At 32.5% G+C, this 27,805-nt stretch overlaps 5 protein-coding genes across 7 annotated transcripts; 4 read left to right on the forward strand and 1 right to left on the reverse strand.

Moving 5' to 3' along the window:
• The first annotated feature begins 6,882 nt into the window (after positions 1-6,882).
• LOC150022952 (uncharacterized) lies at positions 6,883-7,675 on the forward strand. The gene has a single exon (XM_090297205.1). It carries the CDS (start codon positions 7,135-7,137, stop codon positions 7,498-7,500), a length of 366 nt encoding a protein of 121 aa, XP_090153331.1. The 5' UTR covers positions 6,883-7,134; the 3' UTR covers positions 7,501-7,675.
• A 1,400-nt stretch (positions 7,676-9,075) lies between these two features.
• LOC137822371 (uncharacterized) lies at positions 9,076-9,855 on the forward strand. Its single transcript, XM_090297204.1, has one exon. It carries the CDS (start codon positions 9,326-9,328, stop codon positions 9,713-9,715), a length of 390 nt encoding a protein of 129 aa, XP_090153330.1. The 5' UTR covers positions 9,076-9,325; the 3' UTR covers positions 9,716-9,855.
• Positions 9,856-12,664: 2,809 nt separating this feature from the next.
• LOC137822362 (transcription factor bHLH121) lies at positions 12,665-15,460 on the reverse strand. Of its 3 annotated transcripts, none has more exons than XM_068627247.2 (5): positions 15,157-15,460; positions 14,391-14,506; positions 13,852-13,979; positions 13,305-13,760; positions 12,665-13,207 (listed from the first exon to the last, which is right to left on the reverse strand). In XM_068627247.2, the coding sequence occupies exons 2-5, from the start codon at positions 14,488-14,490 to the stop codon at positions 13,061-13,063; spliced, it is 831 nt and encodes a 276-aa protein (XP_068483348.2). In that variant the 5' UTR covers positions 14,491-14,506; positions 15,157-15,460; the 3' UTR covers positions 12,665-13,060. The 3 variants fall into 3 exon arrangements, with proteins under 3 accessions (XP_068483348.2, XP_068483355.2, XP_090153329.1); XM_068627254.2 differs by having other exon boundaries at positions 14,391-14,573; positions 15,157-15,458; XM_090297203.1 differs by having other exon boundaries at positions 14,391-14,477; positions 15,157-15,457.
• A 2,530-nt stretch (positions 15,461-17,990) lies between these two features.
• LOC137824234 (Translocon-associated protein (TRAP), alpha subunit) lies at positions 17,991-21,623 on the forward strand. The gene is made up of 8 exons (XM_068629813.2): positions 17,991-18,248; positions 18,901-19,062; positions 19,165-19,215; positions 19,494-19,582; positions 20,297-20,374; positions 20,478-20,681; positions 21,125-21,196; positions 21,298-21,623. The coding sequence occupies exons 1-8, from the start codon at positions 18,176-18,178 to the stop codon at positions 21,346-21,348; spliced, it is 780 nt and encodes a 259-aa protein (XP_068485914.1). The 5' UTR covers positions 17,991-18,175; the 3' UTR covers positions 21,349-21,623.
• A 3,287-nt stretch (positions 21,624-24,910) lies between these two features.
• Positions 24,911-26,930, forward strand: PRP4 (proline-rich protein 4). The gene is made up of 2 exons (XM_068644914.2): positions 24,911-25,264; positions 25,578-26,930. Exons 1-2 carry the CDS (start codon positions 25,099-25,101, stop codon positions 26,543-26,545), a joined length of 1,134 nt encoding a protein of 377 aa, XP_068501015.2. The 5' UTR covers positions 24,911-25,098; the 3' UTR covers positions 26,546-26,930.
• The last annotated feature ends 875 nt before the right edge of the window (positions 26,931-27,805 follow it).

The raw sequence follows: 27,805 nt of genomic DNA on the forward strand, positions 1-27,805 counted from the left end.
ATCAAATGTTGTTTCCGCAACGCAAACCATTTTTGCGAAACCTTTTCCGGACGTCTCCAAAATTGAAGTCTTCACCGGTCAGAACTTCCGACGTTGGCAAGAACGTGTGTCCACCCTATTGGACATGTACGGAGTTGCTCATGCACTTACAACTGCCAAACCCGACTCAACCACGGCTGCGAAACAAGTTGACGACTGGATCCATGCGAATAAGGTATGCCGTCACACTTTACTCAGTGTGTTATCTAACGATCTGTTCGATGTTTATGCTTCTTATAAGAATGCGAAAGATATTTGGGATTCTCTTATCCTCAAATATACTGCCGAAGACATCGTCAGACAAAGGTTCGTAATTGCAAAATACTACCGCTGGGAGATGATCGAAGGCAAAGACATCAAAATCCAAATAAACGAATATCACAAGCTGATTGAAGATATCAAAACTGAAAGCATAAAATTGCCAGATGAATTCGTGTCCGAACTCTTGATCGAAAAGCTTCCGCAGTCTTGGACGGATTACAAACAACAACTGAAGCACAGACAGAAACAGATGTCTCTATCAGATTTGATCACCCACATCATCATTGAAGACACAAACAGGAAGGAGTGCGCTGCTGCAAAGGCCAAAGCTTTGTCTGCCAAAGCAAACGTGATAGAAGACAAACCAGCTCCAAAAAGGTACGAGAAAAAATTTGATCACAAAAAGAAACCTAATAACAAATTCTCTCGTCCCAGTGGAACTAACCCCACTTTCAAGAAAAAAGGAAATTGCTTTGTCTGTGGAAAGCCAGGCCATCATGCACCTCAGTGCAGACATAGGGCTAAAAACGACTATCCTCCTAAGGCAAATCTAGCCGATGGGGAAGATACTATCGTGGCAGTCGTTTCACAAGTAAACCTTGTGACAAATGTGAGCAAATGGGTGGTAGACTCTGGGGCTACCAGACACATCTGTGCAAACAGAAATGTGTTCACCTCCTACACAAGTGTGGGGGATGGAGAAGAACAAGTATATCTCGGTGACTCCAGGACAACTCCTGTCCTAGGAAAAGGAAAAGTTCTTCTGAAGCTCACATCTGGTAAAACTCTAGCTTTGAATGATGTGCTACATGTGCCATCAATTAGAGTTAATTTGGTCTCTGTGGCATTACTAAGCAAAGTTGGGGTTAAAGTGTCATTTGAATCTGACAAGATTGTTATGACAAAAAACAATGTTTTTGTGGGAAAGGGATATTGTGATCAAGGCCTTTTTGTATTAAACATTTCTGAAATTATGAATGAATCTAAATCTTCTGCTTATATAGTTGACTCGTATGATATATGGCATGCTAGATTAGGACATGTGAATTCGTCGTATGTTATAAAATTGCAACGACTAGGATTAATCAACATGCACGACAAACAAAGTAGTAAATGTGATGTATGCGTAGAATCTAAAATAACGAAGAAAACATGTCACTCTGTAGAACGTCAAACTGAAATTCTTGGTTTAATTCATACCGACCTTGCTGATTTAAAACAAACCATGTCTAGAGGTGGTAAAAATTATTTTGTAACCTTTATAGATGATTTTTCTAGATACACCAAAGTGTATTTAATTAAACATAAGGATGAAGCCTTTGATATGTTTTTAACTTACAAAGCGGAAGTAGAAAATCAACTTAATAAGAAAATTAAGAGAATTAGATCAGATAGAGGTGGTGAATATGTTTTATTTAATGACTATTGTGTAAAAGAAGGTATTATTCATGAAGTAACCCCACCATATTCACCTGAGTCTAATGGAGTAGCTGAAAGGAAAAATAGGACTCTTAAAGAAATGATGAATGCCATGCTTATTAGTTCTAATGCTCCTGATAATTTATGGGGTGAATCTCTGCTTACTGCGTGTTTTTTACAAAATAGGATACCACATAGGAAAACTGGAAAAACACCCTATGAGTTGTGGAAAGGTTATCAACCTAATTTGAAATACCTAAGAGTGTGGGGGAGTTTGGCTAAAGTGATGTTACCTGATCCTAAGAAAAGGAAAATAGGCTCTAAAACATCTGATTGTATGTTCTTAGGATATGCAGAACATAGTGCTGCCTATAGGTTTCTAGTTCTTAATAGTGATATAATTGAACGCAACACTATAGTAGAGACAAAAAACGCTGAGTTCTTTGAACACATCTTTCCTCTAAAGAGTAGTGGTACATCTGAACAACCTATAGATAGTGCTAATGATACCTTGAGTGAGGATGTTAGGAGAAGTAAAAGACAGAGAAAGGAAACATCTTTTGGAGATGACTTTTATACTTATCTAGTTGAGAATGATCCAATAAGTTTTGTAGAAGCTACTAGTGCTCCTGATGCTAAACATTGGGATAAGGCCATTAAAACAGAGCTTGAATCAATTAAGAAAAATAATACGTGGACCTTAGTAGATCTGCCTAAAGGAGCAAAACCCATTGGTTGTAAATGGATCTTTAAGAAGAAGTACCATCCTGATGGATCCATAGAGAAATATAAGGCAAGATTAGTTGCTAAAGGGTTTACTCAAAAACATAACATAGATTACTTTGATACTTTTGCACCTGTTACTAGGATTTCCTCTATTCGTGTATTGCTAGCCTTAGCATCTATCCATAAGTTAGTAATTCACCAAATGGATGTTAAAACAGCTTTTCTGAATGGTGAATTAGAAGAGGAAATTTATATGACTCAACCTGAAGGTTGTGTAGTCCCAGGTCAAAAGGAAAAGGTATGCAAACTTTTAAAATCTTTGTATGGTTTGAAACAAGCACCAAAACAATGGCATGAAAAACTTGATAATGTTTTACTTTGTGAGGGTTTTTCTACCAATGATGCTGATAAATGTGTATATTCTAGATCTGAAAATGGTGAATATGTCATTATATGTTTGTATGTGGATGACATGCTAATTTTTGGTACATGCAATGATATAGTTTTTCAAACAAAATTGTTTCTTGGATCTAAGTTTGAGATGAAAGACATGGGTGAAGCAAGTGTGATTCTAGGAGTTAAAATCATAAGGAAGGGAGATAGTATATTTCTATCCCAAGAAAAATACACTGAGAAACTTCTAAAGAAGTTTGGTTACTATGACTTTAAGTCAGTGAGTACCCCTTATGATGCTAATTCTAAATTAAAGAAGAACAGAGGAGAATCTATTTCTCAAACTCAGTATGCCCAGATAATTGGGAGCTTATTGCATTTAATGAGCTTTTCTAGACCAGATATTGCTTATGCAGTAGGTAGATTGAGTAGATACACTCAATGTCCTAGTCAGGATCATTGGGAAGCACTTGCGAGACTCATGAAATACTTGAGAGGTACAATGGATTATGCCATTGAATATAGTGGATTTCCCGCTGTGCTAGAAGGGTACAGTGATGCTAACTGGATCTCTGATTCAGATGAGACAAAATCCACTAGTGGTTATGTATTTACACTTGGGGGTGGTGCAGTTACATGGAGATCAGCCAGACAAACTATTATTGCAAGATCAACAATGGAATCTGAGTTTGTTGCTCTAGAAATGGCTGGTAGTGAAGCTGAGTGGTTGAAAAACTTCTTAGCAAACATTCCTTTAGGAATGAAACCAACCCCATCTGTATCAATGCATTGTGATTGCCAATCGGCAATAGCTATAGCTAAAAATAAAAGCTATAATGGAAAGAATAGACATATACAATTGAGACACAATTTGGTGAAACAGCTGTTAAAGAGTGGAACGATTTCTATTGACTATGTCAAGTCAGAACGGAATTTGGCAGATCCTCTGACAAAACCCCTAGGGAGAAAAATGATTTTAGAAACATCGAGGGGAATGGGACTTAAGCCACTTGCAAACAAACAAGTGATGGAAACCCAACCTTTGTGATTGGAGATCCCATGAATAAGGTTCATATGGGTAAAAACAAGTCACTTGTTAGTTCTGCTAGCACTAATATTGATTTTAAATCAATTTTGTCCATTCCTATGGTGTGTGTGAAAGTGCTAGATACTGCATTATCGAGAGGATAAACTTTGTGGTTAAAATTCAGAGGTAAAAGAGTTTTAACGATTTACAAAGTTTTAATGATTTTCATATCCCTTATGGGTGGTGTATAATTTGCAGTATACACTTGATGAAATCACCTATATGAGTGTCAAGTGGGGCCGCTTGCATGAGATCTTGGCAAGATCTCTATAGCACTCATGAATACCGGGCACGCGCATGGCCTAGTAGCGCAACACAGCGATAACAGCAAGTAATGTGGGGGTGTATTGTGATTTATAAACCTCTAACACATACTAAGTGTCTTGGTTCATATAGCTTGCTATACCAACTACACTATGTGTTACGTTCATCAATCTAAGACTGGTTCATATAGCTTGCTATACCAGTTCTGATGCATTACATCTTAGATAAACCCAAAATTTCCTTTTCTTCCTTTTCTTTCTTCTGCAATATGTGGGGGATTGTTGTCAATATGTATTATATATATATTGAAGAAGAAAGCGAACCGTTGCAGTGCACATTCCGCAGGGTCGCAGAGTCGTTGCAGATCGACGGACACCGCGAGATCTCCTCCGATTTTTCCGGCAATCCGTTTCTCCACTCACTTTCTGTTTTAAGTTTGTGCCTTTGAGTTTGAAAGGGTTTTTGGAACGTTGCAAGACCTGTTCCACGGTCTTCCTTCTGTTGTGGTGGCCTTCCGCCATTTCCGGCGCGTCTCCGGCGTCACCTCCGAACCGCCGGAACAGCTTTCTCCATATCCCCTTTTTCGTGGGTTTTGAGCTTCTCTCCTTGCCTATAAATAAGAGGCACGAGAATGCTCAAAGGACATTGGTTTTTTCGGCACATCGATCTCCTCTTCTTCTTCCTCACAGCACTCACCACCGTGCCTTCTTCTTCCTTCTCCAATTTTTCCCTTCTCATTTTCTCTCACCTCATTATCCTATTATTATAATTTCTGGGTTCTTTTTGGGTTTTACTTATAAAAGAAGAGAAACTTGCTAGTTCTGATCCTCGAAAATTACCGGGAAGTTCCTGTTGTATCCTGGGGGACTTGCGGAATACACCGCGGATAAGTCCTTACGGACAGTGATTACTCACGCCTCGGGAAACCTTTTTGTTCGTTTTAAAGCCTATATTACTACAGTTATCTCACCCACAAATTGTCACTTTCAGTTCTAAAATCATCACATCCAAAATATGTTATCTCACGCACAAATGGTCACTAGGGTGTGTTGGAAATTCAACTAACCACATTCAAGTCTAATTCTTCTTTGTAGTTAAAAGCTTCATTGAGTCCAAGCTCATTCTTTAGAAGGTCAACCTAATACAACAAATTCAGTAAGAAAATGAACAAAGTACTCGGTTCATGTGTCTGAATGTCAATACTTCATCTATTGTATACATGAAAGGAATAACTAATTCAAGCATTCAGTTTTACTTTTGCAAGCATTAGTGAAGCTCACCTTTTCCTTTGATCCAGCACTTCCAACAACATAGCAACCCTGCAACTTAACCAATACGCAGTAAACCCTGGCATTACTATAAAATTGAAAGAAAGAATGAATGGTTAATTATTTATCAAACCAGAGCACCAGTAGGAGAATGGAAAATGATTTCACTTCATTCATAGGTCAAAAAAAGAAAAACACAGAACCTGAATGGTTAAAGGAAATGCAAGGTCATAACAATTGTGTCATATAAAAGACATAATTGCAGAAAATATAAACAAAGGAACTCTCTAAAATTAGAGGATTCCCCCTCCAGCCTCAGGATATGAAATAATGACTAAGCTCAAAATGATGCAATCCTACTTTATCAACTATGATGTTAACATAAATACATTTATATAATCTTTAAAATGTAAAACACAAATTATATAAATTGATAATAAAAATTTATGTACACAAATATATATTTTAGTTTTTTTTAACAAGATTTAAATTTTTAAAAAAATAATGTATTTCTTCCTTTTAAAATTGTATTAGAACTATGACACCTCATCGATACGTATCTTACGAGTATCGGTGTTCGATACATGTATTCACCACGGACATACTATTCGAGAGACGTGTACTATTCCCATAGGTTGTTAACCTCTATACAGAGATAAAGGAAGGAAGCTAGTTAACTAGGAAAAGTGGAGTGAGGAAAAGCTGGTTAGTTTTTAGGTTGGACAAAGATGATTTTCCAAGTTTGTGGATAGAGGTTTACCTGTTTCTCAGTGTAATTCTTCCCCTGTTTCTTCACTTTTTCTAATCAGTAGAACTAACATTTTACTGTGTTCTATCATCCTTAAAACTACTGAGCACAACACATAACTGAATATTTGAAAGAATAACACAATAAATTTGAAGACAAATAAAACTAGCATTGGTTTAGTGAATCAAAAGAATCCAACCAAACTGGTTGACTTTTTCTCAGCATAGCTGTGAAACATGTTTGAGAACATTATGTAAAAAAAAACTTTGCACAACCCATGATTCTAAAATCCAGTGTTTAGTATGTTGGGCTTATCATAAGGATAAATTATTAGTGGTAGGTACATATCTAATCTTTTACCTTATATGCACATTTCTAAATATTCTTGAAAATCAGAACCAACAATAGCATTTTTGTAAAGAAAGGAGAGAATTATAAACAATTAACATTTTTTCATTTAAAAAACCAATTAAAATTTAAGTTTGGGAAATTCGTTAGAGAAGAAAAATTGTCAGTTTTTAATGTTTTGTAGATATTCAGATAATCAGAGATGGAAATGGAAAAAAAAAAACTGAAACTCACAAGAATGGTTTGAAAAAAGCTACTGGAATGAAATCAAAAATTAAAAAAATATGAACCAACAGAAATCAGATTTGATCTATTTGGTTGAACTGAATTTGTCTATACAATGAACTACTTTTTGGTTTCAAACGAAAACTGCTTAAAGAATTGTTTGTGAGAAATTGAAATTACATCATATTAATGTCCATAGACTTTCTATGAAAATCATGAACACGTAGTTGACCCCACTATTTTGTCTGTGATGACAATATCGTCATTCTCACGGAATTTGACAGCCTCATAGATATTATAAAAACACTAAATGCGTACCAAATTTTGTGTGGAGGACAAATTATGCCAACTATAATATGTTCTTTCGTATTGAGATTCCTTTTGACTTAATCCTTCTGAATCATAAAAAACCTTCATTTCTCTGTTATTTTCTCAGGCCTTCAATGGGTTACTACTACTATAAACCAAGGCCCTGTGATGCTCGTACTCCAAATGTTGTTCTGATCTTGGCCCTGGCCTTGATTCTTCTGTCTGCACCAAAGCTCTTCTCAAGTCAACCAGAAGAAGAAGAAGAAGAAACCAAGTACACCTCACCTTTTGTCGCACTAATACTCATAGTACTTATTCTGCTTGTGTTGTCCTTGTTGGGAACTTCAAGGAGAAAGGTTTTTGTCCAGCCACCATTTTGTCAGTGTACGTATGCCTGCTACTGTAACAGATAGAGTTATTATGAGAAAAAAAACATGTGTTGAGAACTGTGAAACTTTTGAACCGATGAGATGAATGGTATTGTGTTCTATGTTATTTTTACTATTGTTGATGTTTTATGTACTACAATGGTATATGTTACGTCCTAATGTTCTGCAAGAGTAATTCTAATGTTTCTATTCAGTATTACATTCTTATCTGTGATGTCACTTTACAATTCAAACGTGTTATGTTCTATGATTGAATCTTCAAGCATATTTGAAAGTGGCCATTCTGTGTAAGTGAAAAGGGAAACAGTTTGCATTTAATCTGATCTATATAAGCAGTTTTTTAATCTAACTCCCAACAAAAAGAAACCAACTATTAGAACTTTTGTACAAAAGAAAAATTCAACCCAAAAGACCAGAAATTTGGTGTTAAAGTTTCAGCTCAAGCAACACTTGAAATAGATGATTTTACTCAAACTATGGAATCAACAATTTTATCAGAGACAGAGAAAGGGTCAAGAGGAGTGGGAAGAAGGGAAAAGTGTGACTATGTTTATAGTAGGTAATGGCTTATTCCATCATCCATTAGCTGAGAATAGCTCATATGTCCCCACACTAGCTCCATTATTTTTTTTATGATAACTATATCTGGTCCAATCTAATGTGGTATCAGTATCAGCATTGAAATGGACCATGCAAAACTGGTTAAAAATGCAAAAAGTGCTTTTTAGAGCCAATAACTTTTTGTTGAACATACTACATAAGCAATCACTTCAGTGAGAAGTGGAGGAAAGAGACACCAAAGAAATAATCGGTATCAGTTTTGCTGTCTTTCTTTTTTAAGTCCATATCATGATACAAATTTAAGTTCTTATAAGAAAAAATTACTGTTGCAAATAATAAAACTTTTCCGAAATATGATTTATTTATACATTCAACAGTAAATATGTTTACCTTTCAAAATTTACAAAAACTTCACCTTAGTTGTGGTTTTAGAAAACGTCATTCACATCAACCTTTGATGCTAGATAAATAAAATTAAAACTAACTTGAATGATATTTTTTAATGTTAGTAAATGAGGAACTAAAGTAAAGGTTCGTTATAAGAATAATTAACAGATGCACCTTCACTATATGTAAATATATTTTACACTAATTATTATGAGTGATATTTATTAAATTTTAGTATAATTATCTTAAAACCATAATAAAATATTTTATTAAATAACATTAGAAAATAACTGTTTATATCTTTCACTGAATCTTATCCTATTTTATGATAGAAAGGTCTTCTGGTTTTTCTTCAAAAAAATATGATAGAAAGGTGATTATATTAGAAGACATTAATTTATGTAAAGACTTACTGTGTATAAATAAAAGCCAGTGTTTTTGAAAAAAAATAGTTTGAATATACTTTTAGTATAGTTTATTTGATTAAAATTTCCTTGGTGTGATCATGCAAAATGGGATAACGCTCATCATAATGGCCATTCAAAATCCAACCAATGAGGTCAAAATCAATTAATTGAAACTCTGAAAAAATAGCATATAATTGTCATGGTATGTTGTAGCATGCCAATAGCATTAAACTTCTTCTCTAAGGAAATTGTATCACCCTTTTGCTCAACTGTTCAGCATGTTGTTGTACCTGCAGCTGACACTACCTCCCTTGTCTTCACTTTATTCATCTCATTTATAAATCAGTTCCAAAAATCAAACTATTACAACTTAGTCTCACAACTAAACCACTCACCAATCACACACTCACACCTCTCTTTCATTTTGCTATAAAAAAATAGTCCTTTAAGCTTCTCACTTCTGAATTCCAATACCCAAAAGACCATCCAATTCAATGGCTTATGGTAGAAGCAGAACCTCTGCTGTTTTGGATGGCTTCACTCTGAATCCTCTGCCTTATCCTGTTCTCTTAATCTTAGCACTCATCTTCCTCTTCTTTGCCGTTTCATGGTACTTTTCCTATGAAGAGGTTGTTGAAACTGCTGAAGAACAATTTGGTTGGGTACTGTTTGCTACCCCGGTGGTGCTAATACTCATAGTTCGTTGGTTATCTTCTATGGAGAACTCAGATTGGTTCTCTGCTTCGTTACCGTGGGGGAGTGGCAGAAGAACCCACCAAGGCCCTTCAGAAGGTAGCTCTCCATGGGGTGTGGCTGCTTTGATCCTTGTATTGCTCATAATGGCTCAATACCAATCCAACTTTCTTGATAGCTGGTTTGTTTGATTTGAAAATTTTCTCTGTAGGTTGGTTTTACTTTTCTGTGCCTTTTATCTTTGCTCTTAACTTTGAGTTAGTGTAAAAATCATTTGAGTATTGTAATTCTTAAATATGTAGATGCAGATGTAATGATGCTTGTATAAATATATGAATCGTGTTCAGTTCTAAAAAAAAAAATTGAATAAGGTTGCCGCTTGCAGTAGTTCTTTGAAGTTAAAGTTGATTAAACAGAAGCGATTACATGATTCATAAATTCCTTAGTCTTTTAATAAGTTTGGTTACATCTACCAGTTTTTGTTTTATTATTACTATTTATAGAAACTCTAAAATCAATAGAAAATATGAAGTTTGTAAATGAGAGAGACAAGTTTTATTGGAATTTAACATTACCCTTTTATTGCGTATCAACTTCAACCGGAGATTTGAAGAGAGAAACAAATGGAATGCATAATCAGTGACTGCATACTGTAAAAAGAATGCAATTCATTCTTTGTTCTACTAGATTACTTTGTCCTGCTTTCATAAATCTAACCAACACAAGCACAAGAGAAAAGATGGCAAGAACAACCGTTGAATTGCTACATGGAGATCAAATTGCATTTTTTCAAAAGTGAGAGGACTTCAAATTAATTTAGATACAGAATATCAGCACATAATACAGTAATATTATCAGTATATGACTTGAATATGAACAAAGAACATAAAATTTCTGACTAAAGTTCCCCTTATACTCGTGTTGTGCGGTAATACTATATGGAATTTCTGTCTCCTTCTCTGGGAGATCCTAAAAACCACTTAGAATAAAATAAAGATTAATAACAAAGTGGTAACAGTGGCGGTAGTAGCTGCAAGATTCCAGGAAGACACAGCAGCTCGTTTGAGTGACTCGTGCCTCGAACTCATGAAGCAAAAGTTGAGCCTTCCACAGGTGGAATATGAGAGCAAGAGTATCAATAGGATGGGCGAAAGAAACAAGAATAACTGAACGTAAAGGGCTATGTGATTCTGCTGAGCCTTGTAGGTGGTGTAATGGGAGAGCCACAACAAGCTAAGGACAATGCCAAATATCACAAATAAGTGAAGATTTAGAGAAAGAGAAGAAGTGTCCATGGTCTGCTCTGTCAATGTGCATTCGTGCTTACATTCTGCACTCTTCTTAGGGTAGAACCATCCCATTCTTCTCTCCCTTTTTCTATCTCAATGCAACTTGCAGAGCAGAAATATACTATATCATAAGCACACACACTAGGTGGTCTTCTGGGGTTTATATAAGCTTGTTTGGCTTCTGATATCAGACTGGCTTTGGCATATATTCTTTGAGTGCAACTTCTGTTCAACCACCGTTTTTTTCTCTGTACTAGCAGTGCTTATAAATTTAGTTTTTTATCAATCATGTTATTAATTTTATTTATTACCTGAACAAAATGAAGTGAAAAATGCGCTTTAAAATAATCAAATAACTAATAATCTTATCATAATCATTTGAGTATTTTTTTACAACCAATGGTATTCAGAAAATACATACACTAGCAGTACCGCACAACAATCATACATTGGAACAGAATATAGTAATATTCTGGAAGCACAATATTGTTCTAATATTGGTAACTATAATGTATTCTCTCGTAATATAGTTTTAAAATTTGTTCAGTCATCCTTTTTACTTTCAAAACCGATATACCAAATTCGAATTTCGTTATATCACAAGCAACAATATATATTACGCTTGTGTCTGCTAGCAGTGGGTGCACTTTTATTATTCTCTGCATTTGATCAGGCTAATCTTCTCATTTACAGACAAAAGGGAGAACATAGGAATCCGCCAGACTGCTCAATAAATTTTCTACTTACCTAAGAAGCCAATACTAGCTTTTACTTCTAGTCTAGTATAAAAAACCATAACCTATCAAATAGATTTAATACTGTGCAAAACACTTGAATTTTACTCGATGATCAAAAAGAGAAAACTTGCACAGAGTGTGTTACTGCATGCTGGCATTAGTTCTATTTTTTACAACCATTTCAAGATTCAGTCAAGAATCCAATCACAACTATGAAAGATAGTAAGGCTGCTCTCCCTTCACAAGATTGTTTTTCTTTCCTTGTACATTATGGTGCAAGATAATCGTTTACTTGTTCATTGTAAATCTATAATAACCACGGCTCACTCAGCAGCTGTTCGATTAAATTTACTTATTTCCCTTAAACACTTCGATATCTCCCTGGGCTGGGGCCACTCTATTGCTGCCACGTGGTCTAACTAATACATAGCACCACCCACAGGTCTAGTTTATGGTGTGTTATACTATTTAAGTAGCATTTCTACAATATTTTTATGGTAGTACTTTGAATTCTTATCTCACCGTTTTTATACTTTTTCCACATCTCTCTTTGTTGTATCAACAAGCTTGTCATTATTAATTAGTCAGACTGATCACTTATTTATAGTTCCACCAAGTTGTACATGACATGTATTTATTTTCAAAATCTATGAGAAAAAAATTAATAATATTTCATTACATGTGATGCGAAAATTAACAGGAATCAAAGGCATCTTTAGACAGATTTTTCCATAAGCTCCTTCTAAGAGAGAAAAATAAAGGAAAAACTAAAATCATTTTTTCCATAATCTAACTTACAGAAATCCTCTCATGTAGCTTCTCTAAATTTTTATTTTTATCTCGTATACAAGATCATTTTAGCTTATTGAGAAGTTAATTTCCTTTTTTTTTCCTCTCCTAAAATGACTTACAAAGAAACTTGTCCAGACTTGTTTATGTAGTTTAACCAACAGATATTTTTTGTGAACAACATGCTCCTTCCAAATTCCAATCCAGAACACCTTTCTTATTGATCTAAGTCTCTTACAAATTACAATACTATAAATGAGGTTTACTAAATAAGTATAAACTCAATTTTAAGCTTTTTTAACAAACTTCATACGATAATAGAGTATATTAGAATGAGTGTATAACTAGCATTTCTCATAATATAAATACAATTTCCAGTCCAAGGTCAATGGGTGAAGTGATTTACATACCGTAAACACTGGCCACACCAATCAAGTTGGGAGGTTTTCAGCTGCAACTTTAACTTTTTACAACAAATGGGTATATAAACCAGACTTGCCAAGCTTTTACCCGCAAGGAAAAGCTTATTTATAGAGTATTTAATCCAATTTTAATAAAATGCTAGCCTGGGAGAGATGTCAGAAGTGATTCTTTTTAAAGAAAGAAAACAAGTGACTTGTACCTCCAGACAGTAGTAGCAGCTAAACACTAGAGAAACTCCATTATGACTTCAACTCAAAAGAGATGAGCACTTGACTGAGATTGCTCCCTTTCTTGTTCATTAACCTTTGTGCTCGTGAACTACACTACTTGATGAACTCTCCTGAACGCTACTAGATGAAGAACACCAACCTAACGAACTTGCTTCATTGCAACTGCTTTGTTTCCTTGGCAACTCGCTAGATTTTCTTTGTCCAGATGACAAGTCCTGCAAAACCCAACAAATGAACACCACTTGAATCCATACCTCTTTTATCACAGCCATGTAGGTTACAAGATTTCCCTAAAAGCAAAGCAACACTAACCTGGTCTGAAGAAGACTTGGGAGTCTGGTCTGCAGTGACATCATTTGAATCCTCATGTTTTTCAACCATACTCTCCTTGGATTTGTTTCTGGACTCTTGTTTACCTGACATGTGGGACTGAAAACCTGGATGAAGAGGTGGGGCTATGTGTTGGATAGATTGCTGTTCAACAAGGGTATTAGGGACTAAATAAGGAACATATGACGAACAAGGGTTAGGGATAATAGCAGAATGTTGATTAGCATAGAAGGGGTATGGCTGCATAGTAATTGGAGCAGGAGGTAATGGCATTGGCACTGGATATGGATATGATGGTGGAGCTACCATTACTGAATGATCCATTGCAGTCCATGGAGACACAGTCCTGAGCTGTTGCTGATACTGACAATTCAACTTCTCAATATCCGATTTAAGAGAAGCCTTCTCTTCTCTAAGATCATTTTTCTCACGAGCCAACTGAAATCAACAAAATGTCATTACTTCCTTGATTATTTTATGTCCCAAAAGCATCATGGTGATTCATCAAAGCAAGAAGAGACAATATTACCTCACAAGATTCTTCATTTAGTGTAGTATATTCATCTTTAAGTTTACTAACTTGAGAAGTAAGGTCCTGCAGCAATTGAATGGTATCACCTATAATGGTTGCTTTGTCATTTTTGGGCCTATCAGGATCTGCATTTCAGAGTCGCCACAGGCAGAGTGATTTAATAGAAGTGCTGTTTTACAAGTTCTCATCAAGTGGACAAACACATGAATAAATTCTAAGGAATATCTAGGGAACAATTCATTCGATCCAAACTCTCACCATATGTATATAACCTACTACAGTAATCACTGCGACATGTGGTTGAAAATAATTGAAGTCCAACCAGGTTAATTCCAAAAAAAAGTCATTAACAATATACAAACCAATGCTAACACTTGCATAACAAATACAATCAGGGTACTGTTAGTTACAACGCTTTAGTTATTATTAATAGGTCATTCAACAAAAGAGTATCTAGCAGTTGGATATCTTTAGTAGCAATGAATATAAAAAATCCATGACAATTTTTTCACCAAAGAATGTGAAATTTGATTTACCTAAAATGTTGCCCAGCACTACAAATTGCTCATTGAGTCGATCTCTCCTCAGCTTTTCTCGGTCAGCCTTTTGTGTCTTTCTTGCAGCTGTACAATCCATTGGTTCAACTTCAGACCTTTGGCAGAGGATACATAAGTTTCAGAAATTTAGTTTAATCAAAGTATATATCATTGATTTCAGCTCTGCATAATAACAAAAATCAAAATTTTCAAAAATAATACAAGTAATTTAGTTTTCAACACATTGTTTAGACAGGTACTTAATTTTATACAAGAATAACCTAAATTCTCAGTAGCTAATACTCCTGTGGAGTCATTCCAGTTTAACAACTCTCCAGAGCTTTTATTTTTCTTCATTCATTTCAATATTTGTGTTATTCTGTTACTGCTTAAGGAAGAATAGGATCTAGGAACAAGGAAAAAAATTGTCGACATGGTCTATTACTGCTACCAGCCAAAAAAATTATCAGGCAGTACAATGGCAATCGACAAACTTACTTTAATTTTTCTTACACGACAAAGAACAACTACTTAGTCACTTTGCACCTACAATCAAATTACTACACAGCTTTGTAACAGGAGTACAGGACAAAATCCTAATTAAACAACAAAGTTTGATAAAAAATGCTGTACCCATAATTGGGTTGAAAACTAGAACGGGTAACTCCAATTCTTAGCAGAAATTCAGAAAATTATATGTGAAAAAAGTTAGATAATGGAAAGAAAAAACATAGATAGATAGATAAACTATGATAAGAGATTTTACCTCGTTATCTATGTTCGATGATCTACAAGTTTGCTAATTCCATTGGTAACATCTACTGTTCTTCACTTTCCCTTGCTATCTCTTCTTGCCAAAAAATTGGAATCGATTCCTAATCAGAAATGCAAGTCACTGACATTGCTTTTAGTGTAAAGGTCGCTTGCATTCTACTATTCCTAATGGGTTGTGTTACAGTGGAGATACCCACATAAGCATATTCCTTAGGGTTTTTCTTTCCCCATTCTCTGATGTATTTCGCAATTTTGGGTTTGGTTACAGAATTTTTTAGGGATTGCAATGCATGCAGGCCCCTCCTATTTTTACCCTTTCAAATATAAACAAAAAAATTATGTTCACATAAAATTCACATATGACAAACAAAATTCATGTTCAACAAATCCAATTGAATCCACCATCAGAATTCAAAATCACATTTTAATCCAATTCAACTTACATCACTACTTCAACAATTGTTTCAAAACAAAATTACATTACCATATATATAAATCATTTTTTATTACATATCTTAATTTTTTATAATATTGATACAAAGAAAAATATTAAAAAATTCACCAAAAAATATATAATTGACATAAAAAATTTGAAATATTTAAATTTGACTAGAAGATCATACTAAATAACATTCACCCTCCTTCTAAATTAGAAATAGTTATTTATTATGTTTTTAATGAAATAGCAATCATATTTCCCTACATTAGTTCTAAAAAACATTCATATCAAACTTATATGGCATTTATCTCTCTTTTAATAATAACTCTTTTAAATCGTAAAAGAAAATAATATTATTTTATTAAAAATATATAAATGTGTATATTTTGAAAGACTGTGTAAATATTTTATTATTATTTTATTAAAAAAATTATTTACATTAAAACTACTATAGATATAAATGTCATTCATCATAATTTCAATATATATGTATACTTCAAAACAAACTAACCCTTTATCACTAAGTAACTATCTATCTATATTTATATCTATATTTATATATACATACATATTATATTTAAAATAGAAGTATACATATCATTCTTAGTAATATTTATTGTAGAGAAACATTTTTCAACTATGTCATTTATTAAATATATTATTTTGTTTACTTAGTATTTTTTTAAAAAAAATAACCTCATTTACCTTTAAAATTTGACCTATGAGCAAACAACTATATATTAAAAAAAGTAAAACAGTAAATGTATCATCAATTTATATTCTATTTTACTTCTTATAACTATTCTATGTTATTTAAAATATATGTATTCAATATAGAGATCATTTTCAACTTTTTAAAGAAGAACAAAACTATTATGTGTTAAAATAAATTTTAAGTTTATCAATATCAGAATATAATATAATCAATATCAGAATATAATATAAGATAATTAGTAGTTAAGATATTAATAAATAATGATAAGATAAGTGTTTAAAAACTATTTTATAAATTTTTATTAATAATAAAAATTACATATCAATATTTTTTTAATTTATAAAAAGATATCTAATTTACTTAATATAATAATTAATTATTTTAGTTTTAAAAGTATTTTTTATTTAATAATTTTTTATGATAGAAGATTCATCAGATTTTATATGACATGAGACGTTTCTTATTTTAGTGAAATGAGATTTAATGCAGATGGATATTTGAATGATTTACATTATATAAATTTGAAGTTTTTATTAATTTTCATTTCTCTTAATCACCATTCAGATCATTCTTAATATTTTTTTCATCCTCATTCGTAATATCTAAATCAACAAAAACATAACTGAATTTATGTCATTGTTATTTACAATTATATTTTATTACAATAAAATTATTAAATATCAAACAATTTTAAAGTAAATAATAATTAATTATTATATTAATTTACTTAAATACTATTTTTATTGATATCTAATTTTTATCGACAAAAATTTATAAAAGAATTTATAAATTGATATTTAACTTTTTAACTACTAATTTATTTAAATTATAAATTAATATTTAACTAATTATTTTTCATTTTTAAAATTAAATATTATCTAATGATATAGTCATATTTTTATGTAATTCTGAACCAACACAAACTTTTTTTTCCAACAAAACTATATCATTTTTTCAATTAAAAAAAGTAAATTAAGAGAGAATGGTACCAACAATATTTTTATGCATGGTTTCTTTCTTTAGAAATTTAATACTAAAAAATACAAATATTTCTGAGAGTTGCTTAGGTATTCATTGATTTGATAAAACATTATATGCAAAAGATTAATACATATTATGCCAACACATTACAAAACATTATAAACCGACATATACATTCAGAAAATAATAACTCATGTAAAAGTAACATATTAACAAAAATTAAAAACTTTTCTTCTTAAATAATTAGTAAGAGAAAGATTAAAAAGTAGAAGAATGAATCATATTTATAATTTATTTGAGTTTATTTTTTAGAAATACTAATTTTAGTTTATCTTAATCATAGTTAATTATACAAATTAATTTTATTAATTAATATACATTCTGTAACATTTTTGTTCTAAACAACAATTTAAAATATTATAGCTTTTAAAATTTGTTTATATTTCAATTTTAAAACAATAAATAACTTGAAAATATAATTAAATGAGAAAATGGTTTTAGAAATTTGTAATAAAATCAGCAATGATTTTAAAATTATAAACTAACATAATTTTTTTTTTCAAATTTAAAAAAATAGATCCAGAACATAATAGTAGATTAATCATTAACCATTTCATAAGATATATTGTTAAAAAAAAATGAATTATGATAGAGTTATACAGAAGAAGGATAGTGAGTCAGCAGATTCCACGTGAAACAACCAATGAAAAACAACATTTGCGACATATAAGCTAATAGAGTAAGACCCACATGTAAACGACATCGTTGTTGGAAGTCTTCTTCTCAAACACACACCACACTCACATTACAAATCTGTATTCCAGGGTTGAAATTTCACACGTTGAAATTTGGTACCAACTCCAACCCTACACCACCATGGCCTCCTCCATCCACAAATTTTGGTTTTTCTCCCTCGCCCTTCTCCTCCTTGCATCCCCTCTTCTCCAAGGTCTGCACCCATTCTTTCTAGATCTAGATCTATTTCACCTTCCATCCATGCTTCCTTGCATGTCACGATTATCGTGTTTTCTGATTGGATTCATGCGAAAAGATCCTATTTTTACTTTTGTGCTGACCCAATTACCCCCTTTTCAGCTTCCCCTTTTCAGCTCTGATCTGCTTTTGGATTGTTAAATTTTGAATTTTTGTGTTCTGATCGTTGTTGGAACCATGTGTTTTGTTCTTCTTTGATTGCCTACTCTCAATTCTTGCTCTGAAGTTAGAGAGGGTGAAAAGATTGTTTTTTTAGTGTCGGGCAATTTTCAATCAGGCACTTGACATTTCAATTTTTTTATGACTGGAACCAATTATCGAAAAATGTCTTTTTTTTAGCATAGATTTGAAATTAAATACCTAAGCTAGGTGAAGTGATGGTGTAATGCTATGTTTATCTGGAATCTGGCTCTGTTCTATGCACTCTTAAGTTTTGGTGCTTATGATACTTGGATGTTAGAATTAGCATCTTTTTGGGTGGCAGAACGATATATACACTCTGCTATTCATTGTTTTATTTCCCCCTGTGGATCTCTCGAATAATTTGATAGCCATGTTTTCATGCCTTTTGTGCACGACCATGATTAGATGTGTTTTTTTTATGTTAGTCGCTAGGTGTCAATCAGACTCGGATGATGTTGTGGAGACCACTGAAGAATCAAGTGATATTGGCATTGTTGGTGATGATGCCCAAGACTTCGGTGATGGGGCCTTCTCTTCCGCTCCAGGAATTGATACAATAAGTGTATTTCCAAAAAATAGCGCACGATGTAAGAATCATTCTGTCTAGTGCACCAAATATGGTTCATAAATCATTCTTTTGTTCTGTCTGACAGTGGGTTGAATTTCTTTGTTCTTGTTATATGTTGCAGTGATAACAGCTGGAGAAGAGGCAGAGCTGCTTGTTGGTGTTAAAAATGATGGTATTTCAATAAAATTTGATACTCAATGTTGTATTTTAGCTCGAAATTTGATGCCTAACATTCTTAACTCTTGTGTTCGTCACTGATCGGTAGTTTAAGCCTTTCATTTGTGGCTTATAAATTCTACAACGACAGCATATCTTCATTCTTTGTGATTCTGTTACATTACATTATTTCCTTATTGATGTATTAGGAGTGTGGAAACAAGAAAATAAAATAGAGATATTAGTTCACTACCAGATTATAGCTTATTTTGTTCATTGTATGGAATGAAACAGGGGATTCAAGCTTGAATGTCATTGCAATCAAGGCCAGTATTCACCTTCCTTTTGATCACCGTCTGCTGGTTCAAAATCTTACTGCACAGGTAATAAGTTGCTGAATATCCAAATAAAACGTAGTTTATTTATTTGTGATCAAGGATTACACTGCCTGTATTTCTGTAAAGGAATAGTTATTATGCTTGATAAAAATTGATGAATATTCTATAGAATTTAGAACCAATAATATAAATATATTTGTTATTATTTGTTCTAGATAGAGAATTTCAAATGTTCATGAAAATAGTTTGGGTAGTAAAATTATATAATGTATGTATTGTTTCCCTGCCCAAGAATTTGAAGATAAATCTTTGGAAAGTTAGGTTTTAAAATGCTAGAATTGTTAATCTTCACATGAGAAGGATTGCTTTATTTGTGTATGAGTATTGGATGTCATAGATCTGATACCACACCACCACCCTTGTATGCTGAAAGGGAGCATGGGATGTATTTGTGATATTTTCATTTCCTTTTGTGTTAGTCCCTGTTCTTCCCCATAAAACATTAGTTAATGTGTATGATTTTGTCAGTTTAGATAATAGGCAACCATCTAAAGTAATTCTGCAAGTCTATTTGGGAACAATGAATTATCATGAACCAATTACGTGGAACTTATGGTTGATAGTTCATTGCTCATGCTTTTACCATGTGAAGGAAATGGTTTTATGTGATATTACATCAGTTTCACTCTTCAACCTATTCTGATTCAGCAAATAGTATTGCATAAATATTTTAAATTCAATCTTTTGTTTTACTTGCAGGGTTTCAATAATGGTTCTGTACCAGCCTCATCACAGGCTACTTTCCCATATCTATTTGCAGTCAGTAAGTTCTTGCAGGTATATTTATTGCTTCAAAGGCCAATGCTTTTAGTTTCTCAATGAGTAAGCATCACAGGAGACTGTTCTACTCATTATGGCTATTACTTTTTCTGTTATGCAGCCTGGAAATTTTGATCTTGTGGGCACTATTATTTATGAGATAGATGATCATCCATTCCAAAGCACTTTCTTTAATGGCACTATTGAAGTCGCGGAAGCCGGTGGTTTTCTTAGCATGGAATCTGTTTTTCTTGTTACTCTGGGGACTGCTCTCCTCGTCCTCCTGGGGCTATGGATTCATGGTCAAATACAACACCTTTCTAAGGTACTAAAATCATTATTTTTTTCAAATAACGTGCTTTCAAGGATTCATTGTTCTTTGCTAATGGTACTCATAAAATCATCACCCTCTATTCTTTTGATTTATACTGAGACTTTGTATTTGTTTAATTTGCTAACTACGATATATGCCATGGTATCACAATTCATATTAATCAGTAACTTAGTAGGAGAACTCATATTCCCATGGCTTTAAGCTATAATGAACTGATATGGTTGGTGCAACATTTTGGATTCTAAGTTACCTAAAACAAGAGAATTTATTTATTCCTGAAGCATGAAAGAATTTCACTCTTAATAGTTTTTTGGGGAAGTCTAAGTTATTAGATCTTGTGCAAATATATTATTAAGAAAGGAAGCTTTCTTTATTTTCCCCTCAAGCAACGTATCTGCTGCTTTGTTCTGATAGTCTGATTCGTGTTTGGTCAGAAAACAAAGAGGGCTCCAAAAGTTGAAGTGGGAACAAGGTCTACCGATGCTTCAACTGATGAATGGCTACAGGTCTGTTCTTTTGCTTTGTACTATAGTTGTTGGATTCCATGTTTGATGCTTTAACCTTTAATGTAACACTAATGAGCTTTTGCATCACTTTGTCTTCCCAGGGAACTGCATATACCCAGTCTCTGTCAAGCAAGTCAAAGAAGAAGAAGTAGATAAGCAAATTCTCACGTTCAGCCACACAAGACTGTGCCATGGAATACAGAATCCTGTTACTGACTAGATTTGAGTTTGAGAGAGCACGAGGAAGTAGTTGTGAATTTTTGGCTGAAAGAACTAGCTTTCTGTTGTAGCTTAAGAATTTTTACGTTTCTCCTTTCGAATGAAGTTGAGTTTTTTCTAAACTAACAAGGGATTTGAGTTAGGAAATGATACGACTTTTGCGATGTGGCAGAGTTTTTATTAGATAATGTTCATTTTGTTTTACGTACATTTTGTGTTCACTGTGATCTTAAGATACCCTTTGGAGGAACCATAGAACATACTAAGGAAGAACACTCCTTTCAAAGTGGGCATCTTCACTTTTTATCCAAGAGGAAAACAACATTTTGGATCATGCCAAATTTTGGAAAAGGTGAAATCTTTGTTGGTTTCGAAATAAATGCATTACAATGCGTAAGAACAAAATCATGGTTTTGAATGCACTTTGTTGGGTTTCTCCCTAAACTCAATTAAATCGGATATTAATTTAGTAAAGATGTTTTTTTTTCTTTAATTGCTTTTTTCCCCGTCAAAAACGTAATTGAAAAACAAAACATTTGTTACTTGAATATTGAATTTTATCCCGATTGAATAAACATGCAATTATTTAGTTAAATTTGGCGTTTTAACGTATTTTAATAATCAATGCAAGTTTTGACTGTATTTTAATAAAAAAGATTTGATCGAAGAGCCACGTTATCAACATTTAATGAATTGTTTTATTCTAATTGATTTTTCTTTCAATGCTATTTGAAAATGAATACATGTTCACGGACAATTCTATTTGACGGAGAAGAAGAAGAAAGAGGAAATATATAAAAAAAAATACATAAGCTTTTGTTTATTAGAGATAAATAGAATAAAAGATAACTTTTTCAAATTAGCTGTTTATCAATAAACAGCTACATAACAATCCTTTTAATTATAATTATTATTAACAAAAATTGTGACTTGAGAATTGCTGCATTCACTCTCACTATAATCATTAAATGATTATATTTGAAAGAGTTATGGTCATGTTTGGATATGATTAGGCACTAATAAGGTGGAATACTAAAATTAGCAAGGATTTGGCGAAAGTGATTGCCATCAATGATCTTTAATTTGGTGGCAATTAGCAAAATGTCACATTTGTTTATAAAATTGATCGAGATCTGCATGTTTTGGACACAAATTGAATTGAATATAGAGACCTGAAACCTTCAATTATGTATCCTAGTCAAACAATTAATTAATGAAAGAGATATATGAAAATATTTTATGTAATGAACCCAAAAACAGGAAAAACGGCTATTAAATATAAGATGGTGACCCAAACTAGCTCACCATGATTAAACAAAACTTAGACTTCATTGTTTTACACTTATATATGTCTATGGGATACTTTATATTCCACAATGCATGTTATTAGGTTTTCTTTACTAACTATTCCAACTCATTTTTCTTAAATTGTATTTGTCTATATATTATAAAATATTTTTATTAATTTAATATTTCTAATACATTTTTTGAATCGAACCTGTCAACCTGCACATGAGATTATTGTAGTCCGATAACAGATGGTCTGATCAACCCAACTAACTTTCGTTATAATAAATTATACATGACTCTGATACAAAATAGAAAGTTTACTTTAATCTTACAATTATCTGTTTTAGTAATGAAAAAAAATCCTTAGCAGTTGTTCTGACATGTGATCAATCGAATAAGTTGTGTAACCTTCTTTCACAATAAGCGTTGTGATGGCATAATTTGTTTCCAGAAAGTCATTCATGTTGAGGATGATCGTCCATTTACTTTGAAGTATAAAGTTTACCTCAATTTTATAAAACTAAATCGTATAAATGTATGTTATATAAAATATAAAATGAAATGTAATGTGGATGTTAAACATATATATTCATATGTTTTTTAAATAAATAGTCACTTCCTTATATTTTAATCAATTATATTAATAAAGCTTAAATCACTTTTAAAAAAATAGATATTCTCTTTAATTTTTAAACAATTTTATCAAGTTCGTGTTTAACGGTGGAAAGTTGACAGCTGTTACACTATCTATTGATACCCTATTTCCTAACGTGTTGAAGAAAAATATATTCCTCTAGCATGGACTTAATTTTCTGTTTATTCACCACCTTATGTTTTAGGTGTAAACTATTTTGTACGATTAATATTTTTTAAATAATATAATACAAATAAAGTTTTTTTATAAATGTATACACAAACCATTGAAATAATTTTAATTTTGATATCGGTAAATCATTTTCTTTATTTTGGTTCCTTCTGAAACTAAATTTATTATTTTTCATCCTGTACAATATAACCTTAATTAATTACGTATGAGTTGAAGAAAAGATAAATCGATGATTTTAAAGTAACTGAGAAAACTCTTAAAAAATTGTAAAATCAATTATATTTATCTATTTTAAAATTAATACTACAAACTAAAAATAGTAATTTAAAATTTCAGAGAAAGGTAAATTAGAAAAGGATATTTTACGGAAACTAAAAGTAAAATCGTACCTACTTTATAAGGACTTAAAATATTTATTCCAAATTTTATAAAAAATAAATAAATTATAGAGATATTTAATTTTATAAGCAACAAAAACATATTCAAGTATTATTTAGTTTAACATAAAAGATTATTTTTTTTGGTCTTGAAAAAATGAACACACTATAATTTAGAGGCTCTGACTGAATCACAATCGAGTCCAATAAAACTGAAGATCTACAGTGTGAGATTCTCTTAAGTGTCGGACATACGTATTGAATACCGATATTTGTATGACATCCATACAATACGTATTGGTGAAGTGTCAAATTCAAAAAATAATTTTTAGATTTTTGAGAATTTTAGCACGATTATAACACAATTTAAAAAAAATATATTAATTTTTAAAAATTCAAATTTATTGTATAAATTTTTAATATGATTACAAAAATCAGTAACAAATCATTTTGAATCACAAAAACATCTTTATACTAAAACATACTTATATACATATCTTTATTTCTTGTACTCGTATCATATATTTTAAAAATTATAGGTATCTTTGTTCCATATTCATATCATATCTATCCATCTAGAATACTATCCATAAGAGTTTGTCGTGTGCATGACATGATATTCATGTTATCATTTTTCTTTGATAGTTGCAGGAAAGCACGATTTCTTGATAAATGTATATAGTACAGAGATAAAGAAACAGTTGACTTGGTAGTTCACGTTAATCTTGTGTTGGCTGCAAAAACTTCATCATTTGATCGGTAAGAAACATTGGAATTTGGAATTGTTCTGTGAAAACAACAATCATTTTAACAATGTAACATAAAATGCATTTATTAGTGCGTTTTAAGGGTAGGTTGTGACAGATATTTCACATAAAGATATGAGTTTAGCTGTGCGGTTGAGAAACCATGCATTGAATGAATTAGATGGTAATTTGTTTATGGAAACTGGTGTGTGCACGTTATTGTCTTTTTCTCTGATGATCCCACGCTTATTGGTCCCATGCACCCATGTGAAGTTCTTAATTTCAGTGTCGGTGAAATAGTATCCAAGAGGGTTATATATCAGGCTTTCCAATCAAACAGTTACTCACACTGAAGCTTAGCAGCTTCTTAGTTCTAAGTGTGCCTTCTTATTCTCTCTCTGTTATTGCTTATATATTCATTAGAAGCTGTAGTTGCAGTTCCTTATGCAGGTTTTAACCCTGCACCAAGGAGCACTTTTGTGCTTCTTGTCTGTGCTTTTTCTGGTAGTAGGCTTCTGCTATGGTGACCATAGTACAGTGGAGGTAGTTGGACTCGGAGAATGCACTGACTGCAATCATAAAAATATTAAAACTAGCCATGCTTTCTCAGGTACATTGTCGCTCAAACATAGTATATGCATCTTATAGCTTTTTTAGAGTTCTTAGAGTTTCTCAGATTATATACTTTGAGTTTTGGCTTGAAAAAACTAAATAGAAAGTTGAGTGCATTTCAATGCATGCAAACTATAATGCTTGGTTTCAGCCATGTTAATAGACACTCAATTGACTGGTTTTATATATGAGCCAAATTGTTGATTACATATCAAACACTTGTTACTACATATTAGTTTTTATCTGCTCTAAAGTTTCATGCAAAGTTAGGTGTTGAAAATGTGTTGTCAATGTGCATTGGTTTTGTATAGGACTACGTGTAACAGTAGACTGCAAAGCGGCAAGTGGAGACTTTGAAAGGAGAGGGGTTGGTAAGCTTGATGAAAATGGAAACTTCAAAGTGTCTCTTCCTCATGACATTGTGGAAGCTGATGAACTCAAAGAAGAATGCTATGCTCAGCTTCTTAGTGCATCAGCTGCTCCTTGTCCTTCCCATGATGGTCCTTTCAGCACCAGAATTGTGATCAAGTCAAAAGGTGTTGACAAACACACACTTCGTCCTGCTGGGAAGCTCAAGTTCTCTTCAGAGACATGTGCTTCAGCTTTCTTCTGGCACCACCCTCTCTTTCCCCCTCATCCACCCATCACCATCCCTCCTATAGTGTTTCCGCCACTTCCACCAAAGATTTTCCATAAACATCCTCCTCCGCCTGTCTATTCTCCTCCTCCTGTGTATACTCCTCCACCTGTCTATACTCCTCCACCTGTTCATGAGGAGCCTTCTCCTCCACCATCCCCACCAAAGGAGTCTCCTCCAAAACCACCAAAACCACCAAAGCCACCAAAGCCATGCCCCCCAAAGGAGCCCCCTCATCCAAAACCACCAAAGCCTAGTCCCCCAAAGGAGCCCCCTCATCCAAAACCACCAAAGCCTAGTCCCCCAAAGGAGCCTCCTCACCCAAAACCACCAAAACCATGCCCCCCAAAGGAGCCTCCTCATCCAAAACCACCAAAGCCAAGTCCCCCAAAGGAACCTCCAAAACCACCAAAGCCAAGTCCCCCAAAGGAGCCTCCTCATCCAAAACCACCAAAGCCATGCCCCCCAAAGCATCCACTTCTTCCTCCACTCAAGCCACATCCACATCCACTTCTTCCTCCACTCAAGCCACATCCATTTCCTCCACTCAAGCCACTTCCACCTCTTCCCAAAATTCCTCCAAAGCACTTTTTCCACCACTCCAAATGGCCTCCAGTTCCCCCCTCTTCTTCTCATCCTTAGGCTATGTTGCAGAGCTAGATCACTCTTAATTGGGCCTACAAAATATGCGTGCATGTTTTCTGTCTTTTTGTGTGCTTCCGTATGATCAAGGACTGAGCAAGTCTATTGTTGCCAATAAAGCCTCCGAAGGATAGGGCATGTGATGTGAAGAAAAAAGCAAGAGTAGAGAAAACAAAATATAGAGCATTTGATTAAGCAGTTTGAAATGTTCATTTGAGTTTGAGTGTGATATAAGCTTTTGTTCTGAATGAAGATCACTGGAGCAAAGTTAGAGAACCCTAGATAAATGCACTGTGATGGGATAGTTAAGCCTCCATTATGTCATTTTCAAAGAATAAAAATGTATATTTATATATGATTATTTAATATTCATACCCTTTTAATATGTTCTTTTTATTGCTTAAAGTCTCCAAATGCATAATTGCAAATTTAAGGAATATGATATATACCTAGACAGACAAACCTTGTGCTAATGATTGAAAAGGAATAAGAATAATGTCCACATATGTAATATTTAATATAATGCATCAAGAATGTTCGTAATTAATAAAGAGATTTTTCTTTATACAAATTTTGAACATTAACCCTTTTATTAAATTTAAATAATTGAATAAATTTATTTATTTCAAAATAACTAAATAACTTATTTTTTTGAAAAATAACTATTACATAATTTTTCTAATACTAGTTTTACAAAATCATATATGTATGTATATTTTTTTTAAAGTGTATTATCTTTTATTTTTTAATTAATTATTCATAACTATAACATTAAAATAGGAGTTTCTGTTTTTTTAAACATTTTTTTACCATTTTACCACTATTTTTTTAAAATTAAAATAACTACCTATAATAAAAAAAATTACCTATAACATAAAAAAAAATACCTACAATAAAGTTATAAAAGTGGTTTATATTTATTTTTATAAATACTTTTTAGGAAATTCTTTTATAATTTAATAATTATCTATACCATTATATAAAGAATATACATTATATTGGATAATTTTACCTTATAACAAACAGAAAATAATTTATTTATTTAATAAAATAAATAATTAAATAAGTTTTCGTTTCTGAAAAATAATGATTGCATAAATTTTGTAATATTATTTTTACAAAATTACATATGTATACATACTTGAATCTTTTGTAGTATTTTCTATTTTTTAATCAATTATTCTTAAAAATAATCAAATTATATATCTTTTAATACAATAAAAATGTGAATACACGTCCAAGAGAATTAATGACCTAATT

The sequence above is a fragment of the Phaseolus vulgaris genome, chromosome 11 (assembly GCF_051622355.1).
Source record: "Phaseolus vulgaris cultivar YP4 chromosome 11, ASM5162235v1, whole genome shotgun sequence".
In the NCBI taxonomy this organism is placed as follows: Eukaryota; Viridiplantae; Streptophyta; class Magnoliopsida; order Fabales; family Fabaceae; genus Phaseolus; species Phaseolus vulgaris.